Source organism: Rhipicephalus microplus, chromosome 7 (genome assembly GCF_043290135.1).
Source record: "Rhipicephalus microplus isolate Deutch F79 chromosome 7, USDA_Rmic, whole genome shotgun sequence".
Taxonomy (NCBI): Eukaryota; Metazoa; Arthropoda; class Arachnida; order Ixodida; family Ixodidae; genus Rhipicephalus; species Rhipicephalus microplus.
Window position 1 is genome coordinate 48,115,318 of NC_134706.1, and position 26,079 is coordinate 48,141,396.

The following is a 26,079-nucleotide window of genomic DNA, read 5'->3' on the forward strand; positions in this document are numbered from 1 at the left end:
GTGAACCAGATTATTGCTGTTTATTTGCCTTACGCTCAACAATCACTCTTAGCTTATTCTCAGTTTACCTCGTTGGGCTCAGTTTCAAGGCAACTCGTTTCCGGCTTAGAATAAACGTTGAGGTTGAACCTTAGTAAGTCTAGCCGCGTAAAAGTAAGTTTTCAGTAGCCAGAGTTTTAATGAAAGTGTTTATAGCTTGTCTATTGAAAGAAAAATAACCATATCAAATTTTTGTATGACTGATCGATATGCGTATGGCTGCTTCTAGAATAAGTGATTGGTCGATTGCTTTAGATAGTTGATAGCTTGCAATCGATGACTTGGTCACTGGTGGGTCAAATTGAGACTTCATCACATTTCAGACTCACTCGAGGAGACGAGATGAAGCGAAGCAATTCACCAGATCATTTTGTGCATAAGCTTTATTTGTTATCATATATTGCATGAGTACTGAAAATCGTGTATCTACCCCTCTCTGCACCTTTCACTTCATTTCGTTATGCCCTCTCTGCCTTTGGTGTTGATGTTACTACGAGATGAAAGACCAAAATGTAAGGCCTTCACATCAAAGCACGGATCACGATCCACTCTTAGCATCTGTCACGTGGCTAAATCAACTCAAACCTAACTGAAATCATTACGTGCCTGAGTAGGAGTGATGACTGGTTAAGTCGAATTTGATGCAGAGTTGTCAGGGGAAGGGAAAGAGGCGTTTGTTTGGGGCAGAAGTTAGGTGGAAGTAAGGACAGCTTGCGCGAGTCTGAAAAGTGCAAGGTGCCCATAGGAGGCATTTACGCAGTGTCATCCACGAGGAAGTCGCCATACTTGTAGTCTTGCCCGTGAACATTGTCGTTGGACCACAACCAAAGTTTTAGTTAGCACTTCCTACGTTGATATTTTGTTTAGAAAACGCGTTAGTGAGGCTGTCTTATGCCGGACAGCGGGCGGACCATGCCTATGGCGGCGCATTGGTTGGCGCCGCCTGGTGGGAACAGCTCAGTGAATACCTCCTATAAGTACCTTCTCAGGTCCATCGAGCTGAAAGGTTCGTAAGATAAGGGTGGCTTTGGGGCAGAGGGCATGGGGGCATAAGAGGGAGAATGCAGAATCTGCCCTACACATTATCTTGAAGGGGGACGCTGGGTTGACCTCCCCCCCCCCGCCCCCTTAAGGGGTATTCTGTGCACGCACGCCTATGGTCACGCACCACAAGCTGGGCTTGGTGAAAAAAAATGTATACCGTGGAAAGCATAGAGGGCTAATAGCATATATCTAAATCTTTCCGTCGTTTGGGCAAGGACAGTTTACGAGCGTCCATTTTCTCAGGTGCCCGCTTTTCATACAGGAGCCCACGCTCCCTCTCTTCGCAGCTGTCGGCACCTCATTTTTGACGTTGAACAGCGGATAGCACGCTATTGCTTAATAGTCGACATAACCTAAGAGCGGAGTTTCGATGAGGTGCGCTTCTTGTCACAGGGCACCGCCCCATGCCGATGCCGCGGTCCATAGCCTGTGCTAGCATTACTATGGGATGCCGTTACATTATGCCCGCTAGTGTGGCACTCTGCTCTAGCATTACGCATTACCACACTATAACGGACATAGGAATCTCAACGGGAGATAGCAATCGCGACTTAATCACGCACTGTCAATGTCATGATGCCCATTGGCTTAACTTTTTAAGGAGTGAAGCACCTTACTGCGTCGGCGCGCCCCGCCATCTGTTGCTGCTTTCGTGATGGTCGATCGATGAATCGGCAAGAGAGAGGGCGCCACAGCCTCAGCGCTCGTAAGGTCCCTAGATGAAACATCTAGGGACCTTAAGCGCTCGCCGCGTGGCGACACGCAGCGAACGGTCCGCGTTGACTACGAAAACGCTCTTTCTGCGATGAACGCCCAACTACTAGCTCTCAAGGAACGAGAACGCGCCTTCGCCCGCGAGGGACAACGCCCAAGAAGGAAGCTTATTCCAGTAACTTTCTCGATTAAAAAATACCGACCGCTCTCGCTGCGCCGACTGTTCACCGGCCACCCCGTATACGTTACACACTAGATCATGACCTGTGATGTATATATGTATATGGCGGGAGATTTCTCTTGCGCGTTGTTGAACGAAAAGGTTGGCAACGTGCGCGTTAATTAACTAAAATGGGACTCTGCGTTAGACCCGTGAGAACTACATGATTCGCCCCTGCCCAGCTTTTGCGTTAGCTTGCTCCTGCTCGACGATTTCTTCCCTATTGTTATCCCTTCCCGGTATCGTTTTCGCTTTTGTCGTCTCAACCTGCTGTCTGGTTAAGACAAGAAAAGTGAAAACGCTTAATGCTTGCAACGAATTCCCGACTTCGCCTCTCTTTGATAGATTGGACAATTTGTTCGAAAAATTTTCTAGAATTCTAGAACTGAGAAATAAAAAAATGATTATGTACCTAATAATATTATTGATATTTTTCGCCAATTGATTCTTGAACCGTGAGGCATTAAACTTATTAACTGAGGCCATTTGATGATTAGTTGGGAGAGTAGTTCAGCATCTTAAATAACGACGAGCAGTTGTTAGAGCGCATGTCGAATCGAGGTTTCCGAACGTCCCTCAAGGACCACCGCATCTAAATTAGTATGCTCGCGGGAAACTGTGATAAGATATAGTTGTGATGATGAGCCTGTAGGTATCCACCCTGTCATACTTTATCGGCTAAGGTGCAGCGCTGCGTAGCTAGAAGAACACGAGTTCAATTTCAGCGGCCATTGGAACACCGTATCGTCTGCATAGGACCTGAGAAAACACCTTAACCATGATTTTTTAATGATTTGATTAAAAGTGCTTCAGCACGTTTCCTTTATTCTATGTCAAGAGCACATGCTCATCTCATGGCATGACCCTTATTGAATAAGCTCGCGATTCCTCGTTCATTATTACTACGTAACTTAGCAGTTCAGGCTATATACGGAGGGTTTCTGTCCTTGCGCAAATGGTACGCAAATGGTACCCTGACCTAAGCCCAGTTTTACGGGGTTCGGGCACTTAGCTCAGACCATGCGTAATCATTTCAGACAACCTCCAAAGGCGCCGCCTCCTGGTGTGCATGTATCGGGCAGTTGCGTCTCAGTACATGGGCGGCATTGGCTATAAGGCGTTAAGCGAAGAACGGATCCAGCAAGTCCATTACTTAGGTAGGTCGCTCGGAGACTACTGCCTCCTGAATATTGTGTGCGAGCCACGCGTGTAGGATAAGTGGTCGGGACGTTCCCCGAAAGAGGTCCCGGGTTTGTTTCCTGGCCGTTGCTAGCACACTCAGTGGGTAATATGGCTTGGATTTGAACGTACTTTATACCGAGTTCTAGAGAAGTGAACGCTTATTTCTAAAACGACATAGTCTGGTTCAGAGCTGGAAAAAAAAAACAAAAACAAACACGTGTTTGTGTTATTAGAGCAGCCCTAATAAATCAGCGCCGAATTCCTACTCCTCCTTATTACAAGGGACGTCAAGCATATCTGCATATCTATGCGGACCTCAATAAACGTCACTATGTGGGATAATAATAATTATTGGTTCTCGGGCAAAAGTGGGCGCATCCACCATATTTCGTGTGGCGCCGTCGCGCAATCTTTTGCTGGCTTCTTCATAAAAAGAGGCCACAAGGATCCTGTCGTTGGTGGAACTTTCTGGTCGAGAAAATGCGGCCGTTTTGCCGCTATCCAGCGCGGAATGGTCAGTGAACCTCGTTGTGGTGCCTCAAATCGACGAGAACGCAATATCGGAGCTCTGCGCGCCTCAAAACTAATCCGTACGGCAGCTCCGAAGTCTACCGGGAAGGCTGTGAAGCCAGCCTTTATAGAGGTTTCTTGTCCGCCACACCGCTGTACGCAAAATGCATGTGCGCACCTATCACGTCACCGTCAAGCGCTCGGTAGGTTGTTAGCTACAAACTGATGCCTTTATTTTGTATTGAGTGATGTCCTGAAAAGGGCCCCGAAAAACTTTTCGAAGTAGTGATGGAATGGATTTACTGAAAAAAAAAATGGCAGCATATCCACAGGGTGAATGATGGAGAGTGGGGTGAAGCATCCGTCCGTCCATTCGTTCTTGCTTCCGTCCGTCCCGGATGCGTCCGTCTGTGTGACTGTCCGGGGGCGTCCATCCGCGCGTCCGTGCGTGCGTCTGTTCGTCCATCCGCACGTCCATCCGCACGTCCGTCCGCACGTCCGTCCGCACGTCCGTCCGCACGTCCGTCCGCACGTCCGTCCGCGCGTTCGTCCGTGCGTCCGTCCCTGCGTCCGTCCATGCGTCCATCGGTCCGTGCAGCCATCCGTGCGTCCGTGCATGCATCTGTCTGTGTTTCCGTTCGTCCATCTAGTGAACACTCCGAGTACCACCATCTCGCATCTTTTCATCATATATTCCGCATATAGAAGCACCCCCATCTAGCGGACATTCCAAGGACTAAACGAGAGGTGGCCCGCGCACACTTTCTTACGGCTTGCGCTTCGGGTCTACTTCCCACCTTTAACCACCTCGAATTCGTGGTATATACTAGCTCACTGTATTCATGGCACTGCGGCCCAACGCTCGCTAAACCTTTCTAAATTAAACCAAGGAGGTTACGCCCAGCAAGTATAACGTAGCAACCCTTTCTTGTCAGATAGTGCCCAATGCACATGCTAATGGCTGCTAATGAGGAATGAGAGACAGGAGTATTCGGCTTTTAGTTAACGCGCACGCTGGGAATTTTTATGGTTCAACAACGCACAGGAGAAATCTCCCACGGGCACAACCTTGCAGGTCAAAGTGTAGGACATGTTAAGCACTACTACGAGGGATGAACGGGTGCCGCTTCAAGGAGCTTCGCCCCTAAAAGCTTAATGCCCACGATTTCACCACCACAAAGAATTTTATGATCCATTCACTGCGAGCTTTCTCGCTGAAGAAAGCGTTGGAATCTAAGCAGGGAGGCATGGCATGGGGGGCGAAAATACGTCACGCGCTTCTCGTGACCCTGAGCACTTCTCTTTTTCAATGCGATCGCGCGTGCACGCGTGGACAAGTCCTGGCCTCCTGCGGCGAGCCCAGTAACGACCGAGCGCACCATGCTCAAATCAGCCAATGGCTGACACGATGGTTGAGAGGAGTGATTTTCGAGCTTGTTCCGTCGTTTGTAGAAAGAAGAAAAAGTAATTGTTAGCTGACTGATAATTTATTGTGAGTTTCAGGCCACGTGCTGCGCTATAAGATTTTGCTCGTGTGTTTTCAGCAGGCTCGACTACCGATCGGCAGCGTTTTCTGACCATGCTCAAAAAGTGCTGCAGGGCCCGTTTAACGCCTGACCGCATGAACGCGCTACAGCGCGTCAGCGCGGGGCTCTCTGACGCGTCACCGTGCCTTTTCCCCATGGAGAGAAAAAAGCGCGCAGCATCGCGTTTCCATGAGGCCTTCTTCTTCATGGGGAGAGGACACGAAGCCGCGTCAAAAAGCCACGCGCTGACGTGCTGCAAAGCGTGCATGTGGTCAGGCCACTTTTCGCCACAACCGGTGGTGTAGCTCTCGACAGGGGGCCTTGTGCTGTGGTGACAGTGTAGCTCGGTGCGAAGGGGGAGGGCTGCGCCGTTCCAAGAGAGTCTTGGTGGAAATGGGGCAAGGCAGTTCCTTGCTGAGAAGGGTGGCACTGAATCTTTGTGGAAAGGGTAAACGAGCGCTGTAGCCATTCGAAGAGGTACTAGTGTGAGAGGTACGGTGGAAAGCGCTTCAGAACCCAGCCGTTCGCGCGAAGTAGGTTAGTGAGGGGTTACGTTGCAGCATTAGGGACTTTCAGAAACCTCCTTGGCAGGTCACCACATCTTCCACTCCAAAATCTTTAGTATAACCCTTGCGTGAAACGCGCCCAAAGTAACCGTCTATCTGCGTGTAATTTTTGAGCTGATTAAAGATCTTTAGGCATACAAATCCTGTTTCACGTGCGAACGACTGAGCGGTGGTGGTTGCGGCAACGAACGGCAGCAGGACGCGTGATCGCGAGTTCGTTTCACAAGCACCGCTTTTGCGCGACGGCCACCGCTCTCGTTAGCAGTGTTGCCCGTGCTGTCGAGCCTGAGCGAGTTCCTTCCAGTGCGCGCGCCAACTCCTCAACCTCACCCGTTCTGTGACGTGCTTCTCACGTCACTGCTCCCCCATTCGTCAAACGCTTGGCCATGAGTGAATTTTTCCAACTCTGGCGATGTTGATCGCATCGAATAGTAGACGCTGTAAGAACCTGTTTTGAGCTCGTGTAACGGCTGCAGCTCCGCTGTTGGGGCAAACACTTCCGCATTTGAAACGGTCTTGAGAAATTGCACAGAGTAGCATTGAAAACTGCGCAAGTTGGTTACAGTCCAGGTAACGATTCGAGGTTTTTTCCGTTGTTTACATCGAGCACCTATGAGTCTTAAGGAAGACTGGTGATCGTAATCAACTTTTTCTAAACACGTATACCGAACTCTATTCAGGTGCGAAGGAGCCCGTACAATACAAGAGCGCCACGGAACTGCCGCTAAAGCCAGCGCTCAAGCGCCGGGACTCGCTGACGATAGCGCTCAAGCGGGCTTCAGATCACGGAGGCGACGCACGCAAGAGCCCCGACCGGCCCGCCGAAGGCAAGGGCGGTGGCGAGACCGGTCCTAAGGTGAAGTTCGGCCGCGAGGAAGTGCACACACTGCCGCCGGAGAAGAAGCGCGACAAGTACGACTTCAACGAGTTTCTCGAAGACCAGCTGGGCAAGATCGTCACGACATCACGCGTACGTGTAGAAGCGGGCGAATTCCGTTTCGGCTAGTCGAGCGCTCACCGCGATGTGGGCAAAATCGTTGCGTACAACTTTTGACCGCAGAAGTTCCAGGACAAAGATCGGTAGAAAATTGGGGCAGCTGCCCGCTGGAGATCATTCTCAGGACTTTGGGACATTTGTACATGGCGCCATCTCACGGTGGCAGCTACGGCGATCTGCCATAAATGAGAGGGAAATATGTGAAAAAAAGTCATATCCTTTTTAAATAAGCTATAGAAATAAAAAATGCCGCAGGATGTATACCACAGATATCTAGTCGAACACTGCGGTGTAATTTCAGCGTCTCACTTCAAAGCCTGTGGCTTCCCAAGGTAACTGAGTATTTCAAATTTCGTTACGACAGGCCGCCGCTGTCGCCAACGAGAGATGGCGCTAAGCGCAGATGTCCCCGTATTTATAGTTATGCCACAGTCTGGAAATACTAGCCTACCCATGCGGCTTTCCCTCCACCTTACCCGAACTTCTCTTTCTCATCTTTGCTATAATGTACAATACGAGACAATGCTAAGCTTTACCTTTTCTATCCCTGTGTACACGCTCTCTTCCCGCTCCCACTCGCTTTTTATCGTTAGTTTACATGAATATGCTCTGTTTTCCTTGCCCCTCGTTTTTTTCTCTATTGGTGTCATCAATTGGCAGATTCGGAGTACTTCCGGTAATACTTCCTCCTGCTTCATGCGGATCAAGTCTATTCGATTGACAGATTGAGAGTGCTCCCTGTGGGTTCCATTGGCAGATCTGGAGCAGCTCCGTCGGGAGATCCACTCCAAGGAGCAAATTTTTCTACTCCGCGAAAATCGGCGGATTCGACCGGAAGTGGCAAGTGCCTTTAAACGGTGCCAACGTTGAACAGCGCCAACGGACTCAGGTCGCGTTAGATGAGCCTTGCGTCGGAGCTCACGTTTTGCTAGCGTAGCGTCGCTGTGCCTCGCTTGCCCACTCAAGCAAGAAGAGAGACGCGCGAATCGCGTTTCATTGTGACCCTGCCATGTGTTCCACGGGGAAGGCGTGTGTTCCATGGGTAGATTTTCTCCTGGTGCCCTCTGCCAGAATGAAGTGCTCCGGTGCGGAGTTAGTCGGTCACTCTAAATCTGCCAATGAATTACATCATATTTCTTTCTCTGTAAGTCTTTCGTTCTCTGTCCCATCATCTTCTTCACTTTGTCTCGCCCATAGCAACGCAGTGATATGGTATATGTGAATACTTCTGCTACCGCGCTTGCATAGCCGAACACAATATGGAAAAGAAAAGCCAGGAAAGAGTGGTTGCGCCGTTCGCCTTCCGACAGTAAGTGAACGGGCTTGCATTCAGCCTCGTCAAGGTGTTTTATTTTCCTTTATTTACCGCATCTCTTCTTCTTCTTCTCCTTACCTTCTTCCGCCGCGTTGTTAGGTGACGTTTGGGGACTTCCCCGCTCAGCGAGGTATGTCTGCGAGAATCTAGCGGTCACACCTCCAGCTCAAATGGCTTCGCTGTCAATATGAAGACGATAACTTACACCTAACATTACTGCTAATTCCTGTCATTGTATGACGATTGTGGCGGTCTATATTGTCACGTGCTTGCGACATGAAAGCAAGAAAGACGATGATACAACTATGCATGTGCTGTGTAGGACAGTAGAGAGTAGGAAGAACAACTCGTTTGCGCATTCTATTAAGAAGACCAACCTGCTTCTAGTATCTCGATCTCTGCGTCAAGACCTCTACTTTGTATATATATATATATATATATATATATATATATATATATATATATATATATATATATATATAATGCCACGAGGAATTGCTAAGGCGCAGTACAACGCAGACGTTGTTAAAAGAGGAACGCTGACGGCATCGCTACGACTCATGAAGCCCGCCGGAAGGCACGAGCCGGCCCAGCCTGTGCACGAGCTGCTACCGAGCAGCGGCAAAGAAAAGAGGAGAAGAAGAGGACGACGAGCGTTCGCTGCTTTCTCCCAGCTACTGTGTAGTTCTTTTGGCTTTGGGCACAAGTTCGCCCTTATTAAACCTTGTAAATAGGACGTCCCGGTTGTGAGGTTGTTATATCCGTTACATTTTCTGGTGGAGGAGCCTGGGTACATGATTCCGAGCCCCACGCAAGAGCGAAGTCCAAGCACTGACCAGCCGCAACCAGTGGAGCTTACACCGGTGCACCAACGAGTCAGCCGCCGTATCCGAGGAGAGTTGCCAGAATTTGGGCCACTCCCTTCTGTATCAAGGGCATCGGTGACGGAGACAAGCGCCGCCACCACCATGACGAGCCAAGTTACGCCGGCACAACTCATCGTAAGCCAACCGGTCATTCCAAAGGTGTTTCATGGTGACCCATACGAGGACGCCGAAGACTGGTTAGAGCATTTCGAGAGAGTGGGAAATCTAAATCAGTGGAACGAGGAAGGCAAGCTGCGTAACGTCTACATTGCGTTGGAAGACTCTGCACGAGTGTGGTACGAAAACCACGAGGCATCTCTGACGTCGTGGCAAGAGTTTCGGCGGCAGCTACTGAGTACGTTCGCCAACAGTGATCGCCGGGAAAGGGCGGAAGCAGCTCTCCGCACACGGATTCAACGAACGAACGAAACTGTCGCGATGTACATCGAAGACATGTCCCGCCTTTTCAAGCGAGCTGATCCTGGCATGACGGAAGACAAGAAGGTGCGCCACCTCATGCACGGGGTAAAGCAAGAATTGTTCGCGGGACTCATCCGCAATCCGCCCCGTACTGTTGCTGAGTTTCGGTCGGAAGCAACAACCATCGAAACGACGCTTCAGCAGAGAGCCCGACAGTACAACCGCGACGTAGCCGGTGCATCCGCAGGAGTCTACTCAGCAGGCGTCGTGGATAATCTTGACACATTGCGCGAGCTCGTCCGGTCTGTTGTCAGGGAAGAATTAAGGAAACTGCAGTCACCTGATGTCACCCCCGAGCTGTCTCTTGCTGAAGTTGTCCGAGATGAAATTCGACAGGCCATGCGGGAGCCGCGGAGTGATGTGCCAGCGACACGACGGGCGGTAACGTACTCCGAGGTGCTCAGGCGACCTACTCCGCACTGTTCGCCGATCGAGACACCAAGTACTTATGTGCAGACAATGCGCAGCCCGCCTGAAATCGTAGAGGCAACACGCACTCCACCTCGTGCGAGAGAGATGATGCCACGGAAGAGCGATGTGTGGCGAGATGCCACACGTAGGCCCTTGTGTTTCCACTGTGGAGAGGCTGGCCACCTGTACCGATTCTGCCGATATCGTCAAGCTGGTCTTAGGGGATTCGCCATCAATGCACCGTGTCCGCGAAACGGCGAAAGACCTTCCGAGATTGAAGAATACCTATGCTCACGTCGGGAATTTGACCCGCCTCGTCGTCATCAACCACGCTCACCATCCCCTATGCGCTACCGCTCGTCTAGCCCACGTCCCTTCCCAAGCACGTCTAGGCAGCGTTCGCCTAGCCCAAATCCGGGAAACTGAAGAGGGCGACCTGTGGAGGCGAGGCCGCTGGCGACTTGGGATATGAAGATCCTCCACTGCGGTACGAGCCTGATAACGACGACTGTTTCCAGGTAAAGGAGTGCAGTACAGAGAAAATTACTTCAGACTTGCCGTTGGTGATTGACGGACTAGAGCTCAATGCTTTGATCGATACTGGTGCGGATTATTCTGTGATAAGTTACGAATTAGCGAAGCGACTCAAGAAAGTTCTGACCGAATGGGGTGGACCTCAAGTACGTACTGCAGGTGGTCACCTCATAACCCCTTCCGGCCGATGTACCGCAAGGGTCATGATACGGGGCTTCACTTACGTCGGTGACTTTGTCGTCCTACCTGTGTGCTCGAGGGAAGTGATACTGGGAATGGATTTCCTACAAGCTAATGGTGCGATTATCAATTTACAGAGGTCGAGCGTGTCCTTTTCGACGGAGCAAGCTTTAAAGGTAGCACGATCAGATGAACGATGTACCACTCCACTGCGCGTCGTCGACGATGATGTAACTGTACCGCCACGGAGCAGTATAATGGTTCTCGTGCATAATGATGCATTCAGCGACTACGAGGGTGTGGCGGAGAGCAACGTGGATGTTTTCTTGAAAAGAGGCGTTTGTGTGGCACGAGGGATTATCCAGCTGCGAAACGGGTGCACAGACATCCTCTTGACGAATTTCGGTAACGAATTCCAGCACATCGCAAAAGGGACGGCAATAGCGTTTCTTCATGAGTTCTGTGAAGTGACAGAAATATGCAGTCTTGAAACGACGTCACCGAATGTGAAACTTCCATCTGATGCCTGCGACACAATATACGTAAATCCTAATCTTTCAGAGATTCAACGTCAACAGCTATACGACCTCGTGCGGGAATTTGGCAGCTGTTTCTCCAACAGTTCAAAGGTACGGCGCACGAGCATTACAAAACACAGGATCATAACGGACGAGACAACCAGGCCGGTATGCCGGCACCCGTATCGTGTTTCCCCTAAGGAAAGGGAAGTCATCAAGAAGCAGGTACGAGAAATGCTTGAAGATGATGTTATCCAGCCTTCTAACAGCCCGTGGTCATCTCCCGTGGTGCTTGTCAAGAAGAAGGATAACACGCTACGGTTTTGTGTCGACTACAGGAAACTGAATGCTGTGACTAAACGGGATGTATATCCCCTTCCACGCATCGACGACACGTTAGATCGACTTCGGTGTGCCAAGTTCTTCTCATCACTAGATCTGAAAAGTGGATACTGGCAAATCGAGGTTGATGAACGTGATCGCGAAAAGACTGCTTTTGTTACCCCGGACGGACTTTACGAATTTAAGGCTCTCCCGTTTGGTCTCTGTTGTGCGCCGGCAACGTTCCAACGCATGATGGACACTGTGCTTTCCGGATTGAAGTGGCAGTGTTGCCTAGTGTACCTAGACGACGTGGTCATCTTCGCGGCTACATTTGAGGAGCACATCAAGCGCCTTCGGTCAGTGTTAGAGGCAATCCGTTCGGCAGATTTGACAATCAAGCCAGAGAAGTGCCGATTAGGTTTCGAAGAGCTTCGTTTTCTTGGGCATGTCGTCAGCGCCCAAGGTGTTCGCCCTGATCCTGATAAGACGACCGCCGTCGCAAGGTTTCCGGTGCCAACAGACAAAAAGTCAGTACGGAGATTTCTAGGTCTATGTGCGTACTATAGACGATTTGTGAGAAATTTTTCAAAGATCGCAGAACCCTTAACGAGACTTACGAAAGAAGATGTGCCTTTCCAGTGGCAAAACGAGCAACAAAGCGCCTTCAACGAATTGAGAAAGAGGTTAGAAAACCCCCCGATTCTTTCTCACTTTGATGAGACAGCCGACACGGAAATACACACAGATGCCAGTAACATCGGCCTTGGATGCGTTCTAATACAGTGGCAGAAAGGTGAAGAAAAAGTGATAGCTTATGCCAGTCGGACTCTAACAAAAGCAGAGACAAACTATTCGGCCACGGAAAAAGAATGCCTTGCCGTCATCTGGGCCATCAGTAAATTTCGGCCGTACCTATATGGTAGACCATTCAAAGCAGTCAGCGATCACCATGCGCTTTGCTGGCTGGCGAACATAAAGGAACCATCCGGACGACTAGCAAGGTGGAGCCTCAGACTGCAAGAATACGATATAACCGTGGTATACCGATCTGGCAAAAAACATACCGATGCCGACTGTTTGTCACGGGCTCCTACAGACACACCACCATCAGAAGAAGACGACTTTCCGTTCGTAGGAATTGTCGAGACCACTCAAATAGCCGAACTCCAACGTACAGACAAAGAATTACTCCCGCTTATCGAACACCTGCAAGGAATTGACGTACAAGTACCCCGTATATTTTCTCGAAGCCTCGCATCGTTCTGCCTCCGAGGAAACGTTCTCTACAAGCGAAACTTCAAGCCCAACCGCGAAAAGTTCCTGCTTGTCGTTCCAGCAACTATGCGACAAGAAATACTTCGAGCGTGTCACGATGAGCCCACATCTGGACATTTGGGTGTGACGCGAACGCTTGCAAGGATCAGTCTCCATTATTATTGGCCCAAGCTACTAGCTTCAGTGCAACACTACGTCAAAACATGCCGCGAGTGCCAAAGACGAAAAACACCAAGTTCTAAACCAGCGGGCCTTCTACAACCTATAGATCCACCGAAAGCGCCTTTCCGCCAAGTTGGAATGGACCTCCTTGGACCCTTCCCGACATCTTTACTCGGCAAGAAATGGATCGTTGTGGCCACTGATTATTTAACTAGATACGCCGAAACAGACTCTTTGGAACGAGGAACGGCAGCAGAAGTGGCCCAATTCTTCGTACACAAAATAGTCCTGCGACATGGCGCTCCAACGGTTGTAATCACCGATCGCGGAACGGCTTTCACGGCGCAACTTTTGAAGTGCCTGCTCAACATGACTCACACTGTTCATAGGAAAACCACTGCATATCATCCTCAATGCAATGGCCTGACCGAACGCCTTAACAGAACTCTAGCAGACATGATATCCATGTATGTGGATGTCGAGCACAAAAAGTGGGACGAAATTTTACCATACGTCACTTTCGCCTACAATACGGCTGTGCAAGAGACCACCAAAATCACCCCATTTGAACTAGTTTACGGTCGTGCTGTTACCACAACACTGGATGCTATGTTACCAATAGACCAAGATGACTACCCCCCCGATCTTGACGACTTTCTACAAAGAGCGGAAGAAGCCCGCCAGTTAGCAAGATACCGAATACGCCACCAACACCGCATCGATGCCGACCGCTACAACCGAGGAAGACTTGACACGCGATATGACGTTGGCGACAAAGTGTGGATATGGACTCCAGTACGACGACGAGGCCTCTCCGAAAAACTCATTTCCCGGTATTTTGGCCCCTACGAGATCGTACAGCGACACAATGACCTCGTCTACGAAGTCAAGCCTGCAGGCCACCTGCATCCGAGGCGACGCAATCCCATGGAGCGTGTACACATTGTACGGATGAAACCGTACTACGACCGATTCCAAACCTAGCCACCCCAATCCCTTGACGTACTGCAACCTCATTTTTACAAACTTGTACACACAAAAAAAAAAAAAAAAAAGTACTGAACAGCCTCATCGCAAGCATCGGGGCGATGCCGCTTGAGAGGGGGGATAATGCCACGAGGAATTGCTAAGGCGCAGTACAACGCAGACGTTGTTAAAAGAGGAACGCTGACGGCATCGCTACGACTCATGAAGCCCGCCGGAAGGCACGAGCCGGCCCAGCCTGTGCACGAGCTGCTACCGAGCAGCGGCAAAGAAAAGAGGAGAAGAAGAGGACGACGAGCGTTCGCTGCTTTCTCCCAGCTACTGTGTAGTTCTTTTGGCTTTGGGCACAAGTTCGCCCTTATTAAACCTTGTAAATAGGACGTCCCGGTTGTGAGGTTGTTATATCCGTTACAATATATATATATATATATATATATATATATATGCATGGTGGTGAAGTGGCCATAGCGTTGCATGTAGTCAAGTAGATCTTCCGTGAACAGTCACAACGTGGTTTATTTCGACGTTTCAGCCAGAGTCTGGTCTTCATCAGAAACCTGGCCTTCCTGATGAAGGCCAGACTCTGGCTGAAACGTCGAAATATATATATATATATATATATATATATATATATATATATATATATATATATATATATATATATATAATCAAGTGATGCAACAGTGAAGGCAACCTTTCTTAGGCCTAGAAGACACGATGAAGCTGAAGCGACCACAACTGAGGCAGAGAACCCAGGCAAGCCACGTTCCCACACCAGATGAAGACGACGACCACTCATGATCATGAACATGTCTGAAGAAAGTAGATGTGCCTAATGAATGCCCACACTACCTCCACCCCTCGTCCCTACGTGAAAGCGGTCATCCTGACCGCAGTTTTTGGCCATAGTTTAAAGCGAATAGGATCGCCGTGTGAAAGGTTTCATGCGGGATACGTGGACTATTTCTGTTTTCCCGGCAGTGGCAGTCCATTGGAAAAAGAACGGGTGCCATGCGATAATTGACAGGAGACGTTTGCTCCATGACAGTGTAGGGGCCAATGAAGCGTAATTTAAGCTTGTCGCACAGGCCAGGAGCGCGAATGGGTGTAAGAAGGAGGACTTCGTCGTGAGGGCTTAAGGACACGGCACGATGAGAGGCACCATATTAAAGCTTGCGATCCTGTTGCGTGGCTACAGTGTTGACGTGGGCCAGCTGGCGGCAATGAAGTCGACTAGACACTTATTCTTCGATTGAGGACGAACATGTTTTAACCGGCACAGAGAAGATCAAAACATCGAGGAAAGAAGAGGGCAAGTGACCGTGGACGAGGTAGAAAGGCAAGCAAGCGGTTGTGCGCTGTACAGAGGTATCATATGCAAAAGTGACAAATGGCAAAATGTCCTCACAGTTTCGGTGGTTCGGTTCGATATACATGGCTGTCACATCTGACAGTGCGCGATGAAAGCGCTCAGTCAGCCCGTTCATGTGAGGATGGTAACTGGAGCTTGTTTTGTGTGTAGTGCCGGATGTCTTGAGCACTTCTTCGATGAGTTCTAAAAGAAATACTCTTCCATGGTCGCTCAGGATTACACGAGAAGCACCGTGACGAAGAATTGTTGCTTGAAGGATGAAGTCGGCAACTTCCGAAGCGGGTGCAGAAAGCACAGGAGCTTTTCAGGCGTAGCGGGTCAGGTGGTCGACAGCTGTAACTATCCATCGATTGCCCGTGACAGTCATAGGAAGCGGACCATACAGGCCAACGCCAAATACCTCAAATGGCTGAAGGGAACACGGGAGCGGTTGTAATTGTCCGCTTCAAGTTGATGCAGGGTGCTTGCAACGTTGACAAAAGGCGCATGAGGCAACGTAGTTCGCGACACTAGTGGACAAGCCTGGCCAGTAGTAGTGACATCTTATGCGGTCGTACGTTTTCTGGAAGCCCATGTGTACAGCAGACATGTCGTCGTAATGCGGTAGCTGGTGAGGTGGTAGCTTGGTATTTTCCGCAGCGAGCAAGCGAACGGGCTTGTCATCCACATAAAGGGCATAGTCAGTTTCTATCACGTAAAGAACATTTTCTGGACAGCAGATGGAAGCGTTCGCCGTAGACAGAAAATACCAGCCTAATATAAGCTGGTTGTCACATGAACTCAGCACGGCGAATTGTACAAAATGGAGAAGACCAGCAATGAAAGTACGAGCGGTGCACATAGCGGCAGGTCTAATGGCGTCCCCTTGAGCAGCGAGCAATGTAGGTCGATCATAAGGGGTGGGGACTTTTCGCAGACGTGAGCACAAGGAACGATCAATCACAAACAGACACCAGTGTCTATTGAAGCGTCCACGTACACACCTTCTATTAAAACAGATATCGTATTATATGAACGCACTGAAGAAATTTCTGCCTTATCGCTCGATGCCGCTTTTCCTCAAAAAGCTGCAGGGGTTTGTTTCCCGGGCATTGGTTGGTGAATTGCAGACAGGTCGCAATGGATACGTAGAGTGGCGGAGGGGTGATGGTGAGCGGCGTTTAATAGAGCGGGAATGAGGGGTTGTCTCGCATGTCGCAGTTGGCGACGGGGAGTGACGTAGCGGTGGATCATAAGGGCGGTGTTGGAAAGTGGCCCCGCTTGTCCTATCATCCCGTTCGTAGGGATAAAATTCACGACGCTCGTCCTGCTGACGCTTCCGACTGAAATGTAACGTGCACTGTGACCCCGATAGCCGCATTATTAACAGATAGGACGAGGTGGTCGCCATTGATGGTGAAAGGGTTGGCTAGGCGCACTCGGGGTGATGGAAGCCACGGGGGCAGGCTTCGAGTGTGCCGGCATCAGTTATACGATGGGTGGCGAACCAGCGAGGACTTTTGCGTACGTCGGCTGGAGTCGAAGCACCGGAGAGTCTACATACGCTGGCCTGGTCATGGACGCCAACTCTTCTTTGATAACGTTGCGCAAAATAGTGTTGAAGGGGGGAGGTGCACTCGACAGGACTAAGAGGCGAAAAAATCGCAGCTCTTCCCTTATAATCACACAGATCCCAGAACGCAATGAGGGATCAGTCATGGTGACGTTTTCAGGGCTGTCTGACGGTAACCGTTGAGACTCAAGTTTCTCTAGGCGTTAGCACATGGCAACAACGTCATTGACTGTGGTGGGGTTTTGTATGAAGAAGGCATTGAACGCTACCGTGCCGATCCTTTTCAATAGATGGCGAACCCTCTCTGATAAGGACATGGACGTGCTGAAACGGTGACAGAGAGCAAGCACATCCTCTATGCGTTGTTGCTTGCAAGCGTCCAGTGTCTTCTTCGCGGGGGCTGTAGAAACCGGCGGGGTGCCGCAGATTTGGCAAAGCTGTTTTTTTAAATGTGCCCAGCCCGTGATTTCCGTTTCATGATTGAAAAACCACGTTTTCGTTACGCCTGTCAAATAGAAAGAAACGCAGCGAGGATTGGCATGATCATCCGTGTTGTTAGTGGAACTCGCTCGATTGAACTGCTTTAACCAATCCTACACATCTTCACTTCAAAGTCCGGCGAACGTGGGTGGATCACGCTGGCGCAGTGATAATCCACGATGGATAGGCCGCGGTAGCCGGGGGTCGTGGAGGTAGATGCAAGGATGGCTCGTCCTGAGGCGTGTTACCGGACATCTGGCTCAGACGATGGCCTGAGCGGAGCTCCAGGAGGTAGAGTGGGCTGGGAGAGGACGGAAGATTGCTGAGCACACTCCACCACTTGTGATGCAACGATGAAGGCAACCTTTATTAGGCCCAGAAGACACGATGAAGCGACCACACCCGAGGCACAGAACCCAGGCAAGCCAAGTTCCCATACCAGACGAAGACGACGATCTCTCATGTTAATGAACCTGTGTGAAGAAAGATGTGCCTAACGAATGCCTACAATATATTAGTATTGTGAGCCTATCAGGGCCACACAGGAGTAAACAGGACTTCTTAAATGTGTCTCATTTCAATATGCCTGCCCAGTTTTTCACTTTTCACCAGAAATTTTGTTGAGCTTAACAAAGAACCTAATGTTCTCGCCTTGCTGACAATCAGCATTCATTGTGTCATCTTAACTGATGGGACAACAACCCGAACGATGTCTTGCTAAGCGTTGCCCTGGTACCGAGTGAATTCGCATGGGAATTTGGCCAAGGTGAGAATATGTAAGAACACTTAGGAAGTAAAATAAATACATTTGCTTCTCTTTAGTGTCGTAAACTAAGAAAATGTAATGGAACTTTCCTGGTGAAGGCTGTTATTGTTGATGGATATATATCACGACAGTAGTTGTCAGAGACTGACATGCGTGTATAAAGAGCATGAGTGTAATGATATTAATATCGTGTCATGCTTGGCATCACATGGCGTAATAAGAGCCCTTGCACTCTGGCTGCGTCAAGTGGCGTCAGTCATCGACGGCGGGAACATGATCGGTAACAAAAGCCAAGTGTCTAAGTTATGACGGGTAGTAATGAGGTCACCAGTGACGGTACCAAGAACATCATGTTTTGACGACATCAGATAACGTCATGATTTTGTCAAAAGTGGGCATATCGCAGAGATAGTGCAATATGGGCTGAAGTGTGGGCAACTCAGTAGGAGGCTGAAAGGAAAACGCAGCTGAGTGAGAACGCCAAGTTTGATTAGTTAGAAGTTGAGGACAAGATGCAGAGTTGAAACATTCTTGAACACGGACGCTGCTCCATGGTTACAACGTTTCAGCAATAAGAGTTTTATTCAAGGCAGCGATGACTGCCTTTTCTAAAGCACCAACAGCTGTCTTGAAGAAGTGCATAGCAAAAAAGAAGACAACGCGAACGCCATATGTCTTGTATTTTCTACGGTGGCAGCGCACACCTGCGCATGTCGTCATCGCTGAACTTGATCTTGCGACCTGTCTCTTGACCTTGTGACCATTGCTGTCGGAGTGCCGGTGGGACTTCTGGGCGGTGGCGTAAATCCAGATAAATCGCAATGGGAGAAGTATTTTGCTTTGGTGGCCATCTTGTTCTGACACAAAAATTAAAATTACGTTAGTGTAAAATAAATGGCAAGCAAGGCTTGCTTGGTTGTATAAATGCATTGCCCAATAAGCTTGCTCTAAAACCTGTCAATCGGCAGTTTAGATTTCAAGTCCCATGCAATGGAGCGGTATTGAACAGGACAAAACAGAGAACCGAGAACAAAATGAAGTCAATTAATAGAGTTCCACGCGCTATACTGTCAAGTAATTCAAATATAAGGTGTTTGGAACATAAAACTCAATCGGGGGACATTGGAACTGGCTGTTTCCTCCTCCCCACCTTCTGACTGAACGCAAGGATTGGTCAGAATCCCGCTGACGACGCTGGGATTTACGCCAGTGCTTCTGGGAGCTGCGCTTCTGCCACTTGCAAGATGTCCGGTGCTTGTGTTGTTTTCTTCTGTTATCTTGTATCCATCTTTACACGCTTGCGCTGTCTTATATTAGAAACAAGGTGCGTGCGCGTACGTTATACGCCTGTTTGCAGACAGAATTGCCTTTACTAGCACAAAGCGTCACTCTGGGCAGCTACAAGTCAGATAATATTACTTCTTTGTACATGATATCGCAGAAAGAATCCAAGGAGCTCCTCGATACCATGATGAAGGAAGCCATGGAAGCGACGGGAAAGGAGGAAAAGAAGAAGCCCGAACACATGGCAACCGAAGAGCCGCACCACAAAAAGACCACGGGTAAGGCGACCGGGAAGAGCGTTGCTGAATGGGTGGCCACCCCGGAAGAGAAGCACGAATACCGGAAGTTCCAAGACATGCTACAGAGCAAGGCCATGCATGACCACACTAAGGGGCACGAAGACAGCGCCGTCAAGCACCACGAGGGTCCTGGCAAGCAGGAAGCACCCCAACATCCACCACATGGTGCAATTGCGAAGCATCACGAGGAGGCTCATAAGCCGGGAGACAATAAGCAAGGTGGAAAGGAAGATGCGCACAAGAAACTGGAAACGGAAGCGCACAAGCCAGAGAAGGACCGCGGGTTGCACGGCGATAAGACTGGGAGAGCCAAGCCAGAAGCCAAGCCCGGCGAGAAGCCGCACGGAGTGGCGGCAGCACCCACCGCTGGTCTCACAGGGGAACCGGCTGGTCAGGGTCCTGTTCTCGAAGGCGCTGCAGCACCCGTCGCGAAGTCTAGTTCCTGGTGGAAATCACTGCGACACTTCTTCCGCCGGAAGCCGGAAGATGAAGAGAGTTCGGGAGAGGAAGGCTTCCGCTATCGCGAAATGGACGAGGAGTTCATCGAGTGTGCCGGAGACCAAGGTGCTGCTGGTGAAGCGGCTCAAGAATCCCATAAGGATGGAGCCGCGGTTGTCGCTGCCGACGCTGCTACTGGTCCCAAGCAATACAAGCTGAACGCTTGCTTGCTCGTCTCTTCCGGTGCCGTAATCTTCGTCGTCCTCCTGGCTGTTCTCTTGTCGGGCGACCTCTTCGACGACCTGGATAACAGCGTGCCCACGTTCGAAATAGACCTGGGCAAAGTGGTCAACGTATTGGACGACGTGGGCTTTCTAGGGGCCGGCATGAACTCGTCGATAATGGGCAAGCCCGGCTCGTGGAGACCTCTGCTGGAGAGACCGGCCAACGACAGCCTCGTGCTCTTACTCAAGGGACTGGCGCCGGCCGTGCTTCGATTCGCGGGTCGCGAGACCGACCACTTCTACTTCGTGGAGGGAGAGAAGGACGGAAACTCCAGCCGTGGTGGGACGGACGAAGGGGGACTCGCTTCGCGAGGCAAGTATATGCATTTATTTCAACGTACTGCAGCCTTGAAGTGCTGTCGCATGCAGGAGGGGAGGCAGAATAGGAAAATTGCAATGCAATGCAAAATTTACGGAGCAGGCAGAGAAACCATTATTAATGTGCAAAATTAATTCATCACGAGAGACAGGGTAAATATTGCACAATCTGCATATGCGTGCGACTGTGCGCAAGCACAAATGTCTCGAACACACGGCCTGGGCATCACACTAGCGGCCCTGTCGGCACACCATTCTTAATTTTATTTCGAATGGTCCACTGGTGGAATGGTCCACTGGTATATATATATATATATATATATATATATATATATATATATATATATATATATATATATATATATATATATATATATATATATATATATATATATATATATATATATATAGCATATTTATTCTAAGGCATCCCGCCCATTGTCATTGTGGAGATCACTATCGATACGTTTCTGGAAAACTGACGTCAAAGGCACTTTACAAATGACCCATATATGCGATATGCGAAACACCTTCCGTCAAACGCCAACGTTTTTCTCACCTTGACATGCCGGTGCACAAAAGGCGAAGCACAAAAGGAGGGACACAAAACACGACGCAGCGCCGTGCTAAGATGAGTAACGAACGTACCCAGCAGTCCGTGCTTCTCAAGTGTAGCTCACGTTCTGTTCAAACTCAACCTCCAACCCCTTGAAATCTAATGTTGCTAACTGTGCCGGTCCTTGCGTTTGAACAAATTTCTGGACTGGAGTGCGCTGGCTGTGGGGAGCTTGATGCTCTTAATGTAAAACATCTGCGGCTTGCACAACATCGTAAAGGCCAAACCACACGCGTTTTTTTTGCAGCGCATCAGTGAGGGTCCTTGTGACGCGGCGCTGCGCCCTCTCTCATATGCAGAGGGAGGGCGCGCAGCTTCGCGCAGCATTAGAGTCAGTGTATATGCTACCTTTAGGTAGCAGAGTTGCGCCACTGTTTTCTGGGCACCGCTCGCCCCACCTGCAGGAATTAAGTGCCCCTATTCGCCGAGTGCCCTCACGTGGTTATAAGTGGTTCAAATGCACTGCGGAGAAGCCAACGCTACGATGATTCCGGGCAGATCAAGCGTGGTGGACATCGGGTGTTGTTTCCACATCAGCTGTCGTGAGCCGCGATTGTAATGCGATCGCTACGGAGAGCCACGCGTAATATAGGTGTCGCACAGGCACTCTCGGTGGCTATCCAGCTCGATTCAGTTGAAAGCGATAAAACTACACCTGGCTCCCTCACACAGTTAACGAAGGAGTCCAACATGATGAAAAAATTACATCCCTAACGTGTTCGATCGCCTTCAAAAGGGCAAAAATAATTTCGAATTTGTAAATGGGGAAAACAGCGGAAAAAGTGAACCTAGTGTAACCAACCGTGAATATGTATCTCACTGGTTCAATGAGCCGACCCACTTTGTTTTATTATTACATACCAATAACATAAGCATCAAATCAAAGCTTCTAGGTGTGACCGGAGCAACCAAGTTTTAAGCATAACTTTAATAAATATAAGGAAAACGAAAAAATAACTAAAGCCGCTCCATTACCACAGTTCCTCAATATTGAGAGACTCTGTAGCACTCTGAAGCGCGAGTGTTGCTCCAACGTGGGTGCGTGTGGCTTTCCCGCAAGACATTTGAACCCAAGGTGGCGTACCTTGGCGCAACTCTGCTACCTAAAGGTAGCATATACAGTAACTCTACGCAGCATGGGACCTCTCTCTCCACAGGGAGAGTGCGCGGCGCCGCATCGAAAATCCACGCGCTAGCGCACTGCAACACAAGCGTGTGATCAGGTCTTAATTCTGACGCAGGCGGTCAGCGAGGTCACTCTCGGCTTCTTGCAGTCATATGCTGCTTTAGGCCATAGCTTTTACACTCGTATAAACGGCTACTCGTTGTCGGTAATGAAAAGTCGTCATCAGCGAGAAAATGAATTTTAATCCCATGACTATTACGCGTTGCATAAAAAGCTCTAGTAATATAATGGTACAGTGAATTTCCGTACTATCGCTGCCGGTTCTGATGCTGACATCACCTGAAGCGTCATACTCTCGATGTCTGTACGAGCTGTTATTTCTTGGGAACTTGTAGTGCTATGTTAAAGGGGACATAGTGAGCCTCCACTTTGTTTCTTTGTTTGTTCTTTTTTTTTTAAACAGGCATCATGCCTCCTCTGGGGTCTATGAACTCCGAAGTGAAAAACACTCGCTTAAGGGTGTCACCTTAAAAATTGAACGAATAATTCTACGCCCACAGTTTACAAATTAAATTGTTCGCACTCTCGTCAATGACCTTGCTCTTGCTACACGAGAACTCCCCGCCTTAACGCGTTCATTTAGAACAAGGCATACAATCGGGTCACCGTGAAGGCACCAAACTTGTTTTCCGCGTATTTCCTAAGACGTCTCGCATATCAGCTTCATGTTACGCAATCAGCCTCATGTGACGAAAGCTTTGGGCTCAGGCGAACGCGGTCATACTTGCACATATTGATTGAGAGCGAGACAGAAGTCATGCAACACTCTTTGAGACCACGTTGTGGGTGCTGCCCTTGTTTTTCGCTTGCCCCTACCTGTGGACAGTGTGTTCGACTATTTTCTCCCCTTTATCTTTTGTTTTCGTTCTTCGTAGTCTCTCTTAACTCCGTTTCTGAACCTACCGAACAACATCAGGTGACAGGGCGTGGTTCGTACGTAATCAATGCGCTAAAGTTGCGGGTCTTTTCGATATGCCGAGCGCGTTTCACATGTCTACCCTCGCCGGGTTTTCATGCGTGCGGGGCATTACATGCGGTGGGGCCACCTCGCGGCGGCTATACCATTGACAATCCTTTAACCCTTTGAAACTAGGCGTCCTTGTTTGGATACGTGGCATATAGGCATTGCCATTCCTTTGCACTATACTTCGTTTAAAAGATGAGGTGCTGCCCTGCCGTGGTGGTGTAGTGGCTAATGTACTCGGCTACTGACCCGCAGGATGCGGAATGGAATCCTGGCTGCGGCGGTTGCGTTTTCGATACAGGCGAAATGCCGCGAGCCTCTGTGCTCAGGTTTGGGTGCTCGTTAAAAAACCCAGCTGGTCAACATTTCCGGAGCCCTCTACTACGACGCCTCTCATAATCATATGTTGTTTTAGTGCTTTAAATCACATATATCAACCAAATATTAGGTGCAACGCTTTGGAAGCTATGCAAGTAGTTCGCTCAGCAAAACGTATCACTCCGCCGTATCGTGGTCAGCTCTTGTCGTTGCGTGGCGAGCACGAGCCTCCACATGGCGCGTATCGATACCTGCAAAACGAAGTATCAAGAAGACGCTGACATATAAAGCCCGGTGGTAACAGCTGTATAACAGAGTTTATTTACTTGTATGTTATACTTCTTTATTATTGAGCCTAGAAACGACCAGAAAACTATTTCAGCACGTAACAACATTGAAATATTTCATAATGCGAACGCATCGTCTATGAAAATTCTCGCGCGCCTCCACAGCGCTGCACCCAATGGTTGCACCTGATTTGTGAGATGGAGTGTAACTGCATGGTAGAGAGAGGGAGATGTTTTCATGAAAAGTTGGTGATGTTACGAAGCAGAGACCGCCAATACTCAGCTAATCATAAGCCGAACATTCTTGTCATCTACCTTGATATCGCCTCTAAGTGAAAAGTCTCGCTACATTTTGAAACTGTTGGACGCAACAAAACCTTTTTTTTAATTGAAAGTCAATTGAAATGATTAAAAAAAGTGTGGCACCCAACATACTGCCCTAGTGTTTATGGTGCTCAACTGCTGAACCAAAGGTCGCGCAATCGAATCCATGCCGTGGCGGCCGCACTTCAATGGTGGTGAAGTGGTAGATGATCCTTGAACTTTGATTTAGGTGCACGTTAAGGAACACCGAATTGGTCAAAATGTCCGGAGCCCTACACTACGGCGTCTCTGATAAACATATAGTTTTTGAATGTAAAACTTGGACGATCACAAGGTGCGCCTCGGTGGAATAGTGGCTACGATGTTCGGCTGCTGACCCGAAAGTCTTGGGTTTGATGACGACCGTGGCGGTCGCATATCGATGAAGGCGAAATGGTAGAGGATCGTGCCTTGATGCAGGTAACACCAGATGGTCCAAACTTCAGAAGCCCTCCACTACGGCGTCTCTCATAATCACATCCTGGTTTTGTGACGTAAAACCATGGTTAATATTATTGAACAATCATATTATTAGGACAACGAAATGGGCACAAACGCGTCTCCAGAAACGAAGCTCGTATCTGAATGCACCGAAGAGTTCCTCCGAACGGCTCCTGCACTTATGGTTGTTTCGTACTACCTCCGGGATTACAGGCATCGCAAGCTTTGTGCACTTCACCCGTTTTTTTTTTCACTGGCCCCGAGATCGGCGGCCCGCCTTTGAGCAAGCGAACTTGTCATGCGATGACGTCATAATGTGGTGCCACGTCACGACGTCAACTAGTGGTGCCACGTCACGACGTCATTTAGTGGTGCCACGTCACGACGTCATCTAGTGGTGCCACGTTACGACGTCATCTAGTGGTGCCACTTCATGACGTCATCTAGTGGTGCCACTTAATGAGGTCATCTAGTGGTTCCATGTCACGACGTCATCATGTGGAGCCACATCATGACGTCATCGTATGGAGCCACATCATAACTTTATCATGTGGAGCCACGTCAGGAAGTCACGCGGTGCCACGTTATGTCGTCATGACTATGTTATGGTGGTGCGCCACAAATTTTGCAGATATGAACGTCATGGTGACTTCAAATGGCGATGTCATCACGCGATGATTTTTTTATAACTCTTGGTGAAGCCGACGCTTTATTTTCGCATTTGATCAAGCATCAAAGGCTTTCGCCATAGGAATTTACAGGCGAGCCTAATTCCTATCTAAGGTACACCTTAGCGAAGGATTAGAAGATACCAATAGCAGATTCCAATACCAAATGTCAGTGGCAGATGCATAAAACTATCTCTTATTGGCATTTGCACCTCAGAGTTCGTATGTTGTAGGGTATTTCTTGGGCTTACGTTGAAAAGGCACAAATTCAGAGGAAGAGAGAAAAACGTTTCTGTTAGGTATATTTGAAAAAGAGTCTGAACTCAAGCGAAATGTTGCAACGTGATTTAGTCTTGTTTTCATATTTGTAGCCCAATAGTCTAAATATAGTGATATGAAACTAGTTTAATTATTGGACCATTTAATAAAGATAAGTGTAAAGTTATTTTAGCCTCTTGCTTGGTCTTCAAGGCTTCAGCAAGTTGCAAGTAAACAAATTATTAGCTCCAAGGGCTGGCGTGCAGTTCATGTAGAAAAGATATAATAATTGTCAGAGACAGATTAAGATTCGAATAATTCAGACAACCAGTGAGTAT

At 49.0% G+C, this 26,079-nt stretch overlaps 1 protein-coding gene across 5 annotated transcripts in view; it reads left to right on the plus strand.

Moving 5' to 3' along the window:
- Positions 1-26,079, plus strand: part of LOC142767445 (uncharacterized) — a 51,258-nt gene that overhangs the window by 12,352 nt on the left and 12,827 nt on the right. For 3 of the 5 annotated variants that reach the window (XM_075869118.1, XM_075869120.1, XM_075869119.1), the window contains one exon: positions 19,459-20,639. In XM_075869118.1, the coding sequence (XP_075725233.1) occupies positions 19,459-20,639 (1,181 nt within the window). Of the gene's footprint in view, positions 1-6,481; positions 6,772-19,458; positions 20,640-26,079 lie in introns of all 5 variants that reach the window. The other 2 variants (XM_075869116.1, XM_075869117.1) reach the window with 1 other exon arrangement.